Genomic DNA, 16,708 nt, shown 5'->3' with positions numbered 1-16,708 from the left:
CTCTTGTGATGCAGTGTGGAGAGCCAGCGTGGCATAATGGTTAGAGCATTGGACTAGGACTGAGACGACCTGAGTTCAAATCCCCATTCAGCCATGAAGCTCACTGGGTGACTCTGGGCCAGTCATGTATCTCTCTCAGCCTAACCTACCTTACAGGGTTGTTGTGAGGATAAACATAAGCATATACACTGCTCTAAGCAGGAAGAGCAGGATATAAATGTAAAATATGATTCTCTGGTCTGAGGTAACTTCCCCTTAGACTCTCTGATCTTTTATCACTCCCCCTGCAACTCTCTGATGTTGTGTTAGTTTTCTTCCCAGTTCACAGTGAGTATCCATGGTTACTTTTAAAACTTTTTAAATGCTTTGTCTGATCTCAGACTTGATCTGAACCTGATCGTGACCCCAATCCTGATTTCGATTCCAATCCTGAATTTTAGAAGGTCCCAAAGGACCCCGAACCGACATTTTCAGGGTCAGATGAGATTGAGTCGGACCTGATCCTGACTTTTGCACTTGTGCATAGGCCTAGATGCTGGGTCTGTGCAGTTGTGTTGGTCACAGAGGCATGTCAGACCACAGGCATGCCCAACGTCGGGCAATTCAAGAATGGGTTTAGACATGACAGCTGGGAGCCCAGACAGTAGGAACATCCAACTGGATTTTAGCATCCCTCCCTTTTCTTTCTTGATTCTCCCTTCATCACTAAATTAGCTGAGAGAGACCTCCTCAGCTCTCGACTACCTCATAGGAAAACATAGGAAACTGCCATTTACTGAGTCAGACCATTGGTCCATCTAGCTCAGTATTGTCTTCACAGACTGGCAGCGGCTTCTCCAAGGTTGCAGGCAGGAATCTCTCTCAGCCCTATCTTGAAGAAGCCAGGGAGGGAAATTGAAACCTTCTGCTCTTCCCAGAGCGGCTGCATCCCCTGAGGGGAATATCTTGCAGTGCTCACACATCAAGTCTCCCATTCATATGCAACCAGGGCAGACCCTGCTTAGCTATGGGGACAAGTCATGCTTGCTACCACAAGACCAGCTCTCCTCTCCGACTCAGTTGGCAGTGTTCTGCTGCTCATCCCCCACTGCCAGAACACTGACAGGAGAACTCTACCTGACTTATGTGATCAGTAGGTCCCATTGACTTCAGTGGACTGGGCCACTACACTGAGCTAACCTCAGTGAAATTTAGCCTAGCTACTGTCCATTTCACAAACCCAGCTTATTCTTGGCCCTCAAACATTTCTCTCCTAACTCTTAGACATCGGCGGGGTGGCGGTGGGGAGTTTTTGTTCTCACAATGGGAACTCCATCAGCTTTTTAAATTGTTCAACTCTCAGCCATTTTACACCCAGTCTCCACCAAATTTGGATCCACGGCGAAGGAGGAAATCACAGGATTTTTCTCCCCAACCTAGGACATTGTTGGCCGCCCAGAAACATAAGTTTGGGCAGGGTATACATTTGATAAGTAAGTAAATTTTTAAAAAAATTCCCATTTTTGAAGATGTTCAAATGTAGTAGGAGATGGAATAAAAATATTACTTCTTAAGCATACCTGGGACACCTATGCCAGATATAATTCCATGGTGTTTATTTAAAATACCGAAGAAGGAAGTGTGGACTTATTTCAAAGTAAAGCAACACACATTTATAGCTTCCCTATCCTCCCTTCAGCGTCCTGTCATTCAGGCACAGTGTGACCTCCTCAGCCCCCAAATCATCTCCTTCTGATGTTTTCACTAGCCCTGAGGGATTTGGCTTTCCTGTAATCCCTTGTTGGAACACTGAGGGGCTCTATAGGACATCCTCAAAATTAAGTAATATTAGGAACATTGTAATCTGCCTTATACCAAGTCAGATCATTGGCCCATCTAGCTCAGTATTGTCCACATATATTGGCAGCGGCTTCTCCATGGTTGCAGGCTGGAGTTTCTCTCAGCCCTATCTTGGAGATGTCAAGGAGGGAACTTGGAACCTTTTGCATGCAGGTATGCAGATGCTCTTCCCAGAGCAGCCCCATTCCCTAAGGGGAATAGCTTACCGTGCTCACACATCTCCCATTCAATTGCAAACCAGGGTGGACCCTGCTTAGCAAAGGGGACAATTCATGCTTGCTACCACCAGACCAGCTCTCCTCCTCATTGACTTGTTAACTTAATAACTCTTAATACTTGTTAACTTAATACTTGTTAACTTAATAACTCTTAATACTTGGCACATTTTCTCCCCTGCTTATAGCTACAAGTTAATAAACTTGTAGCTATAAGCAGGGGAGAAAATGTGCCAAGTATCCACACTTTAATTCCCTTACATAAGAACACAAGAAAAGTCCTGCTGGATCAGGCCCTGTTAAACAGGATGCTGGACTAGAGGGCCTTGGGAGGCCCGTAGGCAAGAGCTGAGGGTATGGAGCCTCTTACCAGATGCCTCTAGGAAGCCCATAGGCAAGAGCTGAGGGCCTGCCCTCTAATTTATCTGTTGTTGATGATGTTGTTGTTTCTCATCTTTTCATCAAAGGACTGGATCAGTGCCCTTGTGCAGCCTTTTTGGATGCAGAAAGGAAGCACACAGGCCCAATCCATGATTTATTTTCTGACCCTCATCTGAGGTGGAGAAAGAAAGTGCTAAGATCAGGCATTGCTGTACACATGGAAAACCTCGCCATGAAGGTGTGCCTGCCTGTCCCCCAAATGCTGCTGTGTCCCCTGCACTGTGCTCCCCACACCTGTCAATTCCATGCACATTTAAATTATTATTCTCTCTGTGGCCATTTTTATCAGTTGCCTTTGAAATTAGACTCATCTCTAGATCCAGAACTCAAGTAGAGCACACATGCCAAGTTTAAAGTCATTAACTCAAAAGGCTTCAAATTTATAAGCAACAGAATTTTGATGCTTATAATGGAACAGAGTGTGTGTGTGTGCGTGTGCGTCTGTCTGACCTAATTAAAGGGGCACTCTTGGGACCCTTTAATGTGTAACGATGAAGGACAGATACACAAAGAAGTTACTTCATGTATACAGCCTAAATTCATTTTGAAGATGCCTTCTTTCTATGGACTTGTGTTTATACTGGGCAATCGTAACTATTGGCCATGAAATAAAAGTGATATTTGAGCGAGGTCAGTTACTAACTTGGCAAAGAGACACCTTTTAATGTGGTGATTCTCTTTATTTAGCAGGGTGGAAGTAACTGGCCCTATCCACCCCCAGCACAGTACCTCCAGTGACTGTTGCTGGTGTCTGTCTTATGTTTCTTTTTAGATTGTGAGCCCTTCGGGGACAGGGATCCATCTTATTTAATTCATCCATTCACTCACTCATTCATTCATTCATTCCTCTGTGTAAACTGCCCTGAGCCATTTTTGGAAGGGCTATATTATAGAAATCAAATGAATGAATGAATGAATGAATGAAGTTGCACTTCTGCCTCTTTTGCACTACTGTGGGGCTACTGATTGCTTCTTCATTACCCTATGCTTTGCCTGAGGACAGGCCCATTCATTTTGGTTTGGGGTCCACTGCCCTTTATTCCTACATGACCTTGGGGCGGTGAGGTCTGTATCGTACGATGGCCGTTTGCCATGGCCCTGCCATTTGGGTAGGGTATATATACCCAACCTTCTGGGTATATACCAGAAGGTTGTGCACTTCCTACAGAGTTGTTAAGCAGCTTGTAAGGTGGTTTACAGTAGATACCATTTTTTCATGTGCAAAATTGGTCCAATGCAATACAGGGCAAATCCTGGAAGGGTGGACATATAACCTCATTAACTCTATCCTGCTCATCGTTCACTGATCCAGCACAGGGCATCAGTCACATCCCTTGAACTGCTGCAACAAGCCTATGCTGGTGCAGTGCAGTGACTGACTAGATTTTGCCAGTCCTTCTCTATATATACTACGCTAAGAACATACGTGGCAAGTCCCACCCACATAGTGCTTTACCAATCAGAGGTAACAGAGCAGAAGCACCATGGTGATTGGGCAGTGGGATTCCATATGCAGACAGAGGAGAGGAGATGATGAGGTGAGTAAGCGAGTGGCACAGAGGAGGGTGAGTGAGTGAGCAAGTGCCACGGAGGGGACAAGTGAGTGAGCAAGTGGGGAGGGAGCAAGCAAGTGAGCAAGCAAGTGGCAGGGAGAGGGTGAATGGGTGAGTGAATGAGCGAGTGAGCAGTGGGGAGGGTGTGTGTGAGTGAGCAAGCGGTGGGGAGTGGATGATTGAGCAAGGAGTGAACAGCAGGCGAGTGAATGGCCAGGAGGGGGTACAGGAGCCAAATCGTTTCAGCGCCTCTTCAAAGAGGAGCCGAAATGATTTGGGTACTAATTCTTATATTGTGTTCTAATATTGTGAGAGAGGGAGAAATCTGTATCTACTCTCTCTACACTATGTATACTTTTATAAACTTCTATCATGTCACCCCCTTAGTATAACTAAAATGCCCCAGATGTTATAGCCATGCCTCATAAGGGAGGTGCTCTAGGACCCTGGTCAACTTGGTTGTCCTCTTCTGCACCTTTTCCAGTTCTACAATTTATTTTTTGAGAAATGGTTATCAGGTTGTACACAGTATTCCAAATGTAACTGTACTATAGCTTTGTATAAAAGTATTATATTAGCAGTTTTATTTTTAATCCCCTTTGCCCTTTTCACAGCTGCAAACTGAATCAACATCTTCAGTGAGCTGTCCACCACAGCCCCAAGATCCCTTTCCTGGTCAGCCACAGAAAGCTCAGACTCCATCAATGGACATGTGAACTTGGGATTTTTTTGCCCCAATGTGCATTACTTTACATTTACTTCCACTGAATTACATTTGCGAATTTGTTGCCCACTCACCTTGTTTGGAGAGATCCTTTTGGAGCTCCTCACAATCCGTTTTGGATTTCACCACCCTAAACAGCTGGGTGTCATCTGCAAATTTGGCCATCTTGCTGCTTACCCCAACTTCTAGATAATTTATGAATAGATTTACATGCACTGGTCCCAATTTAGATCCCTAGTGGACTCTCCTTTCTCTGTTTCCTGTCCTTCCACCAGTTACTAACCCATGAATGAACCTGTCCTCTAATCCCTTGACTGCTAAATGTACTCAAAAGGCTTTGATGTGGAATCTTGTCAAAGCTTTTTGAAAGTCCAAGTATTGCATCAACTGGATCACCTTTATCCACATGCTGTTGACACTCTCATAGACCTCCAAAAGGTTAGTGTGGCAGGATTAACCTTTTCAGAAACCATGCTGATTCACCTTCAGCAAAGCCTGTTCTCCTATATGTTTTAAATTTTCATCTCTAATTAGGTTAATTTAATTAAGATTTTTAAAAAATGTTTTAAAAATTACTTTTGTTTTGTATTTTCTCCCCCCACCCCCATTTTTTTGTCTTGTTATGATTTAATATGTGTTTTTATGTCATGTTTTAACATTGTGTTGTAAGCCGCTCAGAGAACAATTTGTTATGGGGTGGCTAATAAATAAAGTATATTATAAAATTATGTTTCCCATCAATTTACCTGGGACAGCCATTAAGCTAAGGCTTGTAATTTCCTAGATCCCCACTGGATCTCCTTTTTTGTAAACTTGTGTTAATCTAGCTACTTTGCAATTCTCTGGCACAGAGCCTGATTGTAGGGGCAAGTTACATATTTTTGCTAGAAGCTGAGTTCTTTAAGGACAGCTGGGTGGATGCCATCTGACCAATTAATGTGTTAATTGTTAATTTTTCAAAATGGCTTAGTACATAATCTTTTGTCACTTCTATTTGACTCCGTTCTTCAGCCTCTCTCCCTGAGCACTCAGTTCAGGCAGGGGTATGCTCAGTGTTCTCTGACATCAAGTCTGATACAAAAAACGTATTCATCGTACCTGTAATCTCTCTATCCTCAAGCATTCCTTCCACTCCTTTGTCATCTAATGGTCCAGTCACCACTCAGTCAGGTTTCCTGCTTTTGATGCATTTAAATGTTTATTTTCCTTGAAGTTTTTAGCCATATGTTCCTACAAACCCTTTCCCCCACATCCTTCACTGTCTCCTTGCATTTCTTTTGCCAGTGTCTATGCTCCTTTCTACATTTGGGCAGGCCTTCCATTTTCTGAAGGAAGTCTTCTTGCCTTTTATAGCTTCTTTGATTCTGCTTGTTAGCCATGCTCCTTATATCCTCCTGGACTTGGTGGTACATTTTCTTTTGTGTATATATACACTAACTGAGCTTATTTTATTGTGCTTTTAAATAAGCTCTATAGGCTTTGGAGTGATTTGACTCTCTGGTCTTCCCCTTTCAACTTTATTTTCACCAGTCCCCTCATTTTTTACATTTTACATTTCCTCTTCTGAAGTCAGAAGTGTCTGTGCAGGACTTCCTTGGCATATATACGGAATTTGATTGCACCATCACTATCTGTTCCATAACACTGACATCTTGTATCAGGTTCTGAGCTCTACTCATGATTCAGTCCAGAATCACCTTCTTTCTGGTTGATTCCACAAACTGTTGTAAGGTACAATCATTTAGCATATCTGGAAATTTGGGGTCTTTGTCATTACCTGAGCATGAATTTAGCTAGTCTATTTGAGGGTAATTGAAGCCATTATTATTTAGCTTTCTTTGATGCCTCCCTGATTTCTTTCTTTTTAGCACCAGGGTTAGGGTCACCATCAGCATTTTGATCAGGAGGGTCACTACACAGAAAAATTGTGGGCACTTCCCTGATTGCAAGGCCAGATCATCCCAGTCCTGTCATCAGGGAAGCGCCAATAATTATGGATAGAGCACCTACTTCTTCAGATGAACCTCACTCTAAGCATAAGCAGCAGGGCACAAGGATGAATGGCAGGACTTGTGACACATTTGTGCTGTTGTAACTGTGTACAGTGGTGCTTTTTGAAAAAAGATCTGAATGGAGCTTATGTCCCATTGGTTTTGACAGTTCCACCAAGATGCCATTATGCCCATTATACCCATGTTTTTGTTTGCAACCAAGCACCCCAGCTCACCCATCTTGGCGTGGGGGTTTCTGGCATTGGCATATAGAGCCCCTGGTGGCACAGTGGTAAAACTGCCGCCCTGTAACCAGAAGGTTACAAGTTCGATCCTGACCAGGGGCTCAAGGTTGACTCAGCCTTCCATCCTTCCGAGGTCGGTAAAATGAGTACCCAGAATGTTGGGGCAATATGCTAAGTCATTGTAAACCGCTTAGAGAGCTCCGGCTATAGAGCGGTATATAAATGTAAGTTCTATTGCTACTGCTATATAAACACCAATACTGCTCATCCAAACATGCATATCCAGTACTTCCTAAAGAACTAACTCTTGCTTAGCTTTTATGACAAGGTAACTGGTTAGAGGTCTAGGCAGAAGCGAAGATTTGCACAGAAAACTAGGAATGGGTTTTCTTGTGGAGTGGAAGAACTGGGCACTATGAGCCTCAGTTTTCCCAGGCTGGCATCCAGGCCAAAGAAGTGCCAATGCTACAAGAAGCAGCAGCACCCCTGATGGCTTTGACTAGCTCAGCAGCGGTGATCACACTCATGATGATTACTGGCCTTCTTCAATTTTTGTTGCTTTTCAAGCTAGCATGACTTTGTTCTTTCGTTACAGCACTGTCAAGATGATGTTCAGTTAAAACAGGGTTTCTTAACCTTGGGTGACCAGGTGGTGCTGGACTATAACTCCCATCATCCTGAGCCACAAAGGCCATGGCTGGGGATGATGGGAGTTGTAGTCCAACACCACCTGGGCACCCAAGGTTAAGAAACCCCGAGTTAAAACTTTTTTAGCAATTAGACCACAACTGCACAAGGTTGATCCTTCAGCTGTTGTTCAACTAGTACTCCAATAATTCCCAACTTGAGAGGCCAAAAACCAGGGATGATGAGAGTTATAGTCCAACATCTGCAGGAGGGCCAAAGTTGTGCAGTCCTGAATTAGACTGAAGATTTTTAAAGATAACAGTTTTACCTTTTTAAAAAATATACATTTTGACCTCCCTGAATAAACAAGCCCATCTCAACTATAGCAGCCTTGAGTATTTTATAGCAAGGTGATAGTAGCTACAGAAATAAAATAAAGCCACAACATTCTAGAACAGTGTTCTTCATTGCAAAGGCTGGGAGACAGTGGCAGTTACCCATCAACTGGACACGTGGCTCCCTTACTCACTGGTTGTGTTTTAGGCTTGTGCAAAGCTTCAGCTGAACCAAATCCTCTGCACAGCAACTCTGGTACCATGCAGTGCAGAACTTTTCCTGAGCTGGGGGGCTCCTTTAAGGGAACCCCAGCACCATCTTGGAAGGTGCGCATGTAGCACAGGGAAGTGAAGACTTTCCCAGCACTTTCTGCATATCGCTTTATGGGGAAAATCACTGGGATAGGCTACTCAGCAGTCTGTGTGCACCTTCTAAGATGGCGCTGGGACTCGACGGGCCTGTTTCTCTTCAAACCACCAAGCACAGTACTTGCAGAGCTCAGGACAGTGAGAAATGGCTCTTGTACTGATTTATTTTTTGCTAAAGTGCCCCCTGCTTGAAAAATAGTGAAAGTCATTGCTCTAGATTCAATGCAGAAAATTCTCCTCCTTATGGAGGTAGTTTCTTTTCTTGACAGCTTCCTGCTCATGGCAAACAAGCAGCTGGACTCATCACACTTTGAGCACATTGATCTAATGCATATCTAGAAGTGTAAAATTGCAGGGTTTGCATGAGAATGTAAGTTGCATAACATTGCCACAAGCACGGTAGAGAGCTAGATTTGCAGCTGGGGCCTGAATCTTTTGAGAAAGTATACATTCCTGAAATCTGTATAGTTACTCCTGAAAGTGCTTCAGTACATTTGCTTTAGGGTGCCTATTCAGGACATGTGGTCTCCTCTGAGACCTATACCAGTTTTTAATATCCTTGCAATATATTCAGCATCCTGTAATTGCAACTATAACTGTAATAGTAAACATTTAGAATAATCAGTTTGACAAAGTTCATTTTTACAAGATCTATTTCAGAACATCACATACAAAAATTGAAGTGTTTATGGATAAGTCAAAAGTGGTTATGAACCACAACCAAGATTTCCTCAAAACTTTATTATAGAAACATTCAAATGACAGTTACAAAAGAGGGCTGGTATCCCAATCACAAATTAAAATTCCTTTGAATTGCTAGTACGGTTTCAACACAAATCACACAGTAAAGTATGACTCTGGGAAGGTTAAAAACTCCAACATTATAAAATTTAGCATTCCAATACTAACAAAATGCTTTCCCAAAATGCTTTTTTCCTCCTAGGTAGGTCTAAAAATCCCAGGAGGACAACATCTAAAAATGGAGTTAACATGCATTAATACTTTATCAAGGTAAAATGTTTCCTAATACAACTTATTCAAAAATCTATTTACCAGATTAAAGAAGTGTTTGAAAACAGCTTTTGGCATTTCTTTACAAAGAAGGTAAAAAACATTTAGTACACCGAAGTACACTCACCGTACAGTAAAAAACAAGATGGAGGTTATAAAATGTCTCCCTAGTCTATAAAAGTACTAAATGGACTACAAAATTAAGCATTAATTCTGTTTTGGCCACATACAGCCATTACAACAAACTGCTAAACACATTTCTTTTCAATCACAGCACAACTGGTTTGAACACTTAGGTAAACAGAATGATCCTAGAAGGGTATTAAAAGTCTGATTTAAAAGTTCTCCCCAATTCCCATCTAACTAGTTCACATTTACTAGTGAATCTTTTTCTAGCATCTGGCACAAAACTTGTAATTTGTGTTCAAAGTACACATAAAGTGCTAAAAGTGCAAAGAACGAAACTTTTCTTTCAATGTACCTTAGGGGTTGCTTTGTATACAATATGGTGGTTGGATTCCTGCCAAAAACCACTTCCACATGCTGGGGAGGATCCACAAGAGGGCTGTAATGTTTGTAAATGGCTTCCCATGTGTTATCGGCCAGCACTGATAAGTATTTCTGACAATGTTGCTGCTTCCCTGGAATTCACTGGCATAGAAATTTCCCACATTTTCAGCCAATCCATACAAGCAGTCATTTGCAAACATTGCTGGTCTCAGCATGCAGCAACAGTTTTCAGCAGAAATCTTACCATTTATTCCATATATGAGGTGGTCTTTGTATTGTTTTTTTTCATAGTAGTTACAGTTCAAGTGATCCAGAGCAATGTTTGAAAGAGCATTTCCATCCACGCATCTCAAAAAAAAGAGAATCTGCCTATAGTTCACTCGTATCCAAATAAAAAGGATTCTCACATTGGCAATGCATTATCTAGGTCATAAGAATGGATTTGTAGAATGAAGAAATACTTTCAATTATTACAAGTATGGAAACTGTTTTACTGTGACAGCCTTTGCAGTCGAATACCAACGAACTAGAATATACGTATTCAGTTCTTCAAGCAATATCCATTTTACAGCAGCTAAGAGACAAATGTACTTGAGCACAAAGGGCATAGTTCTTGCTATAACTGACAGACATTATACACTTGTGACATATTCCCTTTTTAAACCAATCTAGAATGGGTTTTGGCAAAAGTAAATTTCAAGCTATATTCATTTGCACTTAGGCACACTAAGATTTGACAGTGCCAAATTTCCTTCAAGACTGCCTTTGACACTACAACATGTAACACTTTATTCCACCCTAGTTTAGAACGCTCTCCTGCGACATGCATCGTAATAACTGGTGCTATTAAAAGGTGAAAACATGTCCTGCTTAACAAAACGAACAAATTTTTCTAAAGGGCACATTGGCTTGTTGTAACGTTTGTTATGATCCCGGCAGAAGGAAGTCTGGAATGTGACATCAACACCATTATAAAGAATGCGAATGAAGTGTTCATTATATTTCTTTCCATCTTTCCACAACTCAAAGACTAGTCTGGCTGCAAATCTTGGAAACCTGGCCTCAGTAATGCCTAAAGCACTGAGAACAGGAGACAAGGTAACATCATGAGCAGAGTAAAGCACAAATAACTCTTCTCTTTTGCCTTCTACAATGCGCTGCATGCGATTAACAGTCTGGTTAAGGATCGGGTGAATGGCCAGTAGTGAATACAGATAGTAGTATTTCTTCTCCTGCCTCTCTTTTTCATCTTCAAGTTGATGTGTCTTAATTACTTTAAAGTGCTCAATGTCAATGCAGCCATTCTTAGTACATGGGAAACTGACATTATGGCAAAAATAGCACAACATGGAATCTATAGGATTAGAAGCCCTTAACTGCCTTGTGGGTATGCCTACTATCCTTGCCATTTCTGCATAAGTTCTCTCCAAATGGATGTTTTTCACCCGTAGGCTATACTGACGACGCTGTTCTTCTTCTAGGTAATGATTTCTTATTGGGCAATCACAATTTCCAGAACAAAAAATTGTGCTCCATTGGTGCCTGAAGTTAATTTTCTTCCAATCAAATTCTGGTAGGAAGGAATAGAGTAATGCCAGTCCACTCTGTAGTGTTCGACTTTTTCCAGTTGTTTCCAAATACAGGTGTTTTGCTGTCCAGTCATTCGGTACTAAATTATGTTTCTTTATATAAATATCCCGTAGTAGCTGCCCATTTCGCAAATGCTGCACAATCCCTTTTAGGGGAAAAAAGAAGAAATGCTCTATAAGATGGTGTTGTCCCTCCCACCCTGTTGTTGTCAATCAATATTTATTGAAGGTTCAAGATAGTTAGCTATGAACAACTGCATTTCAGGTCCATTTTGCTATTATCTAGGACAGTACAAATAAGGGTACATTACCAAGTTCCTATTAAAAGCCCCTCAATTAAAAGCTAGCATTCCATATTGCACAGTCCAATAGCAAAATGGAACAGCTGGTTCAAAAACATTTTATGATGAACAGCTTATGGCTGAGTAGTACTTTAAGAGGTATTAAATGGGGAAGTCAATTCAACAAGCTATGAAAAACAAATATGATGAGCTTGTTTTTCCAGAGCTGATCAGCTCTCAAATATGACAGCTCAGTTTAGTTTCTGTGAGACAATTCTGTTAACACTATGCAGACTGGAAAGAGAAACAAAGCCACATAAACTGAAAATTAAAACTCTAAATGGGAACTTCACATTCTGAATACCAACTGACTTCTAATATATATGAGTTATGTGGGAGATACAAAGCAAATCTTCTAGTGTTTTTGCTTTTAATTTAAATGCTGCAGCACAAAGGGGAGGAACTAGAATGGACAGATTCTAACAGGCCAGAAGCCTGTTATTCATTCCTAACTATTTTTGGAAAGACTTGTATTGTCAGATCCTTCTATCTGAAAGGCTATGATAGTGGCGTGGGGCGGGGGAGGTGATAAATGAATTTTCTAAAGATGGTGCTGCATCTTTTAAAGATGGGTTTAAAGATTTTGCGGGCAAGGAGAAAAATGAGACCACTTGCTACAAAAATACAGCAATTTAGGGTACTGCTCTCACAACCAGATTACCCTTTAGATAGCATCAATATGTTCCTGGCGAAATCATTTTTAAACACTTAGCAAGCACCTAGGAAGCTCCAATTAAGAGTGAACCAAAGAGAGTCTTAGTAGGTTGATTTTGGCTGGAGGAGGAAATAAAACAGCTGTACACACTCACCTGTCTGCGTAAGCTCTCCCATTTCACACAGTGAATGGCTGGGGTAACGAGGCATGCTGCTCAGAGTGCCATCCATTTGAGCTTCTGATCCTCTAGACATATGGCTAATAAAAGCTTCAAGCAGAGGATGGGAAGGCTTTCTAAAGAGATAAACCAAACACAAAAACTCTAAGTGCATGAAAAAGCTGTAAAGATTAAAGTGCTCTAATTATGTCAGTTCACATAATTTCATGATGAAGGCATACCTCCTGCTGGGGGAAAAAAGCTGCTCTTAAATGAAATATTCAGCCATGCAGATGGCCACTAATGCCTGAAAAGCACTCTGTGTCATTGGAGCGGGAGAAAAAACTGAAAACATACAGGCCCCAAACAAGTTGTTATATCCTTTTATAATCCAGGTGGTGGCTTCTCAGGCTCGTAACATTTCTGGAAACACACAACTGTATACTGTAACCTTTGTAAAACCACCAATTTCTCTCAGGCACAGAAAAACACAATGTGTCTTTGTTTTTAAAGCAAAGATGGGATTCAAGAGCAAACTACGTAGGTTTGCCCTGTAAAACAACGGTGGAGAACTGCAAGGTACAGCAACACAGTTTATACTCTTTCCAGAAGAGTAGCTGTATTAGTCTGTTACAGTAAACTCAAAAATAATTTTGGACACACCTTAAAGACAAAGAAATATGCTGTGAAGTGCCTTACCCTTCCAGGCTTGTTCTGTCCTTGCTCTTCAAACCAGTGTTTATATTATCTACCAACTCCGTGTGCTCTCTTCCAAAAAGCAAGGTCCTAATTACTGGCAGTCACTAAGACTGGATAATATTTTGTAATATGGAAATATATTTTATGCCTTGCTGATATACACACATTCTATTATCACAGAAATGAAAGAATCAAGTTTAGTTTGATTAGATAATTTTCCGGTCAAACAGGAACTGCTGTAAATTTCTACTGAGTGGTGATGTTTCAAGAATAATTATCTGTTGCCCAATTAAAGATATTTGAGTCACTGACTTACATAGCCAGTGACTGCCATCCAGAGGTCTACAAGAAAAATCAGAGTGGAAAGATATATTTATATACACATACAGAGCTTGTTTTCATTCTCATTCTCATTCCAGCAGTCACTTCCTAAACTGTAAGCTACATTTTAAACAGAGAGAAAGGAGATAGATTAGGTAGGCTGATCAAACTGGAGAACAAGTTGCTCAAATGACAATTGGAGCTACTCTGACACTTGAAAACTTGCACAAGTGTTCAGAAGTCAGTCAATTAATTGGAAGCAATTTGCTACATTTGTTCCTGACTTTTCAGTTACTGGAACCACAAGAGGGTGCCAAACTACTAGCTTAATATAAACAAACATACAACTCTTAAGTATTTGATAACCTCTATAAGCAACAAAATGGGATCCACTTAAAATGCAACAATGAAAATTAACCAGTTGAAGATAAGCTAGAAGCAATGCTTCGCCAGGCAGCCTAGGTCTTGGAAGGAAAACTGAAAAATACTACCGGGTTCTTGAATATACTTAAACACATCACAAGCTGTTTCTCTACAATGCTCTACTTAGGGGTTCAGTTCACTGTTGATTTTTTAAATGTTCCAAACAATTGTTCACACAAATGAGTTTTTGTGTGTACAGATACCTGCATGAGAGTTCAAGTTAGCCTGTGCATGTTCTTAAGTGTTGGCAGGATAAAAGACAAACATTTAGCAGTGAATGTTAGTTCATTTTTATTTAGTTTCATGTGAGTTAGTCATGATTACTTTTCCTGGTGTCTGCAGATTAGAATAATCACGGAGAGAGAGAGAGAGCTTACTTTCACATACAAGTCACAACACCGTTACCTTGACCTGACATACATTTAGTCATTTACATTCCGCACAGTGGAACAGAAGACCTATGCCTAACCCACTGGGGGTGCTGTGCAAATGTGGAAGTCAGCATTGATTTCAGTCATTGGTGTTGCAGGACAGGACAGCCACAGACGTAAAGCAGCTTCCGGACAGTTGTACAGCTGTTTCCCATTGGAAACAACATGTACAACTGCCCGCAAATTGTTTTAAGTACTCCAGCCTTCTTGTCCTGCAACACCATCAGGGCTGCCTTTCACATTGCTCAGAAGCTCCAGCTTGCCCAACCTGTAGCAGCTACACTAACATTCTACTGCATTTCTTGAAAGTTAAGTCAGTGGAGACAAAGCCAGTTCCCATATACCAATGTCGAGAGCATTCACACCTTTCTATACGTACACATAACCAATGAATGAATGTGTGCCTGCATGCATGCATGCACACACACATGCACACTCCAATTCTACCAAGCTCCATCTTCAGTAAATGAAGTGTCCATTTTGCCATCACACGATACAAGGGAAAATATTTCCAATAACTATCATTGTGGAACAACTTATCAGAAATGGCATCATAAGGTCTGGCCTGCAAGGAAAAAAGCTAGTGCTTAACCTTGATAAAATGTTCATAAACTTCATCCAAGTTGAATAAAACTAGTTTGCATACAAGAGGGGAAAGCACCACACCAACAAATAGGAAGGAAGAAAACAAGATCAGTACAGTAGTACATCCCAATGCATTCCGAGTAGAACTCTTCCTCAGGGGATGACAACATTAAAAACATACCAATAAGCTTAACAAAGAGTCGCTGTAAAAAGTAACTATATGAAACCCAACTCAGAAAATAGATAAAAGCAAGCCATGATTATAATCTTATACAAAAGGAAATAAGATAAACCTCAAGTACAAAGACAAGAGAAGTTATAATTAGGGATGTGCATGAACTGTTTGTGCACTCTCAGGAGGGCGGAAAGGGGGTGCTTTAAGGGACAGGGAAGGTGCTGCTTACCTGTAGCCCCTGCCCCACCATTCCCCCCTCCCACTGACGCTCTCCAAAGCATTTCTGCTTGCGCCCTGATAAGCATCATCATGCTCATGGCCAATGTGACAGGTAGGCAGTGCCTTCCCTGTCCCTTAAAGCACACCCCCCCACCCTTTGAACCATTTGAACTGTGAACTGATTTGGTGTGCCCAACTGGTTCATGCACATCCCTAGTAATAATAGAGAACTTCTCAAAGACGGACAAGCATGTTAAAACAGTATAGCAAAGACATGTAAACTAACTAAATCAAGGTTATGATAACTAGCTTTTTGCAAACAAAATAGCACATTCATACAAAGGTATTTAAACAGACCACAGATAATAGTGACTAGCTTCTTACCAACACACTGGCAAGTTTAAGCAATGTAACTGAGATACTCAAAATAGCTAGACCATGGTGAATGCAACACATGGGATAACTAGACCACATACAAACAGAAAAATAAAACCTTGACTCAAATAGATAGGTTTAGGAAAATTAAAACTAAAATACAAGAACAACATAAGAGTAGAAGGTAAGTAAACCAATTTCTAAGCAGCTTAGCTATTCAGTAAATAAGGCCTCATATTATATAAGGTATGACCACCACAGGTATATGGACTAATTAGTAAGCCAGCAGACCATGAGTGAAATGCAATGAAACTAACTTAACCCTTATAATGCAGGTTTGCACAATACCAACCAATTTATTACTAAGATGAAATGGACTTTCCAGGGAAAACCCAAATGTAAGTATAGCAATACCTTGCTGAGCATACAGAAAATGGTTAACTCCACTAACAGAATCATATTCTGCATATGTGCAGCGGCTTGGTGTTAATGATACTGCTCCAGGGGAATTGGCAGACACCCCCTGACTAAATTTGGGCATGTGTGGGGAACTAGTAAGTTTAGATGGAACAGCTCATTTCAGAATAAATTTGTGCAAATGCTCCGGTCTTAGAAATGACGGACAGTGTGAAATTCAAAAATAGAACCAGGTTTATTTTAGGGTTTTAGGGGTACAGAAGAGAGCCAGGAAAAACCCAAAGAGAGTCTGATCTCAGGAGACCAGTATCTTGCTGCAGCCTAGTGTGCTGCACAGATCATGCTTGGGAAAAGGGCTGATCTGGAGGAGACAAGTGGGACGGAAATGAGAGTCTAGGCACAGCAAGATGGTGTAGCCAATGCCTGAAAACAAGAAAGAGAAAGAGAATTCATGAAAGAGA

The 16,708-nt window shown here is 41.1% G+C and overlaps 1 protein-coding gene across 6 annotated transcripts in view; it reads right to left on the bottom strand.

The window, feature by feature from the left end:
- Positions 1–9,065: 9,065 nt before the first annotated feature.
- The window catches only part of PXYLP1 (2-phosphoxylose phosphatase 1), a 151,004-nt gene continuing 143,361 nt past the window's right edge, over positions 9,066–16,708 (bottom strand). For all 6 annotated transcript variants that reach the window (XM_053308732.1, XM_053308731.1, XM_053308736.1 and 3 more), the window contains exons 5-6: positions 12,600–12,739; positions 9,066–11,595 (exon numbers count right to left, since the gene is read on the bottom strand). In XM_053308732.1, coding sequence (XP_053164707.1) covers positions 10,664–11,595; positions 12,600–12,739 — 1,072 coding nt within the window. In that variant the 3' untranslated portion in view covers positions 9,066–10,663. The remainder of the gene's footprint in view (positions 11,596–12,599; positions 12,740–16,708) is intronic.

The sequence above is a fragment of the Hemicordylus capensis genome, chromosome 3 (genome assembly GCF_027244095.1).
Source record: "Hemicordylus capensis ecotype Gifberg chromosome 3, rHemCap1.1.pri, whole genome shotgun sequence".
Lineage (NCBI taxonomy): Eukaryota > Metazoa > Chordata > Lepidosauria > Squamata > Cordylidae > Hemicordylus > Hemicordylus capensis.
This window is presented reverse-complemented; position numbering and strand designations above follow the sequence as displayed.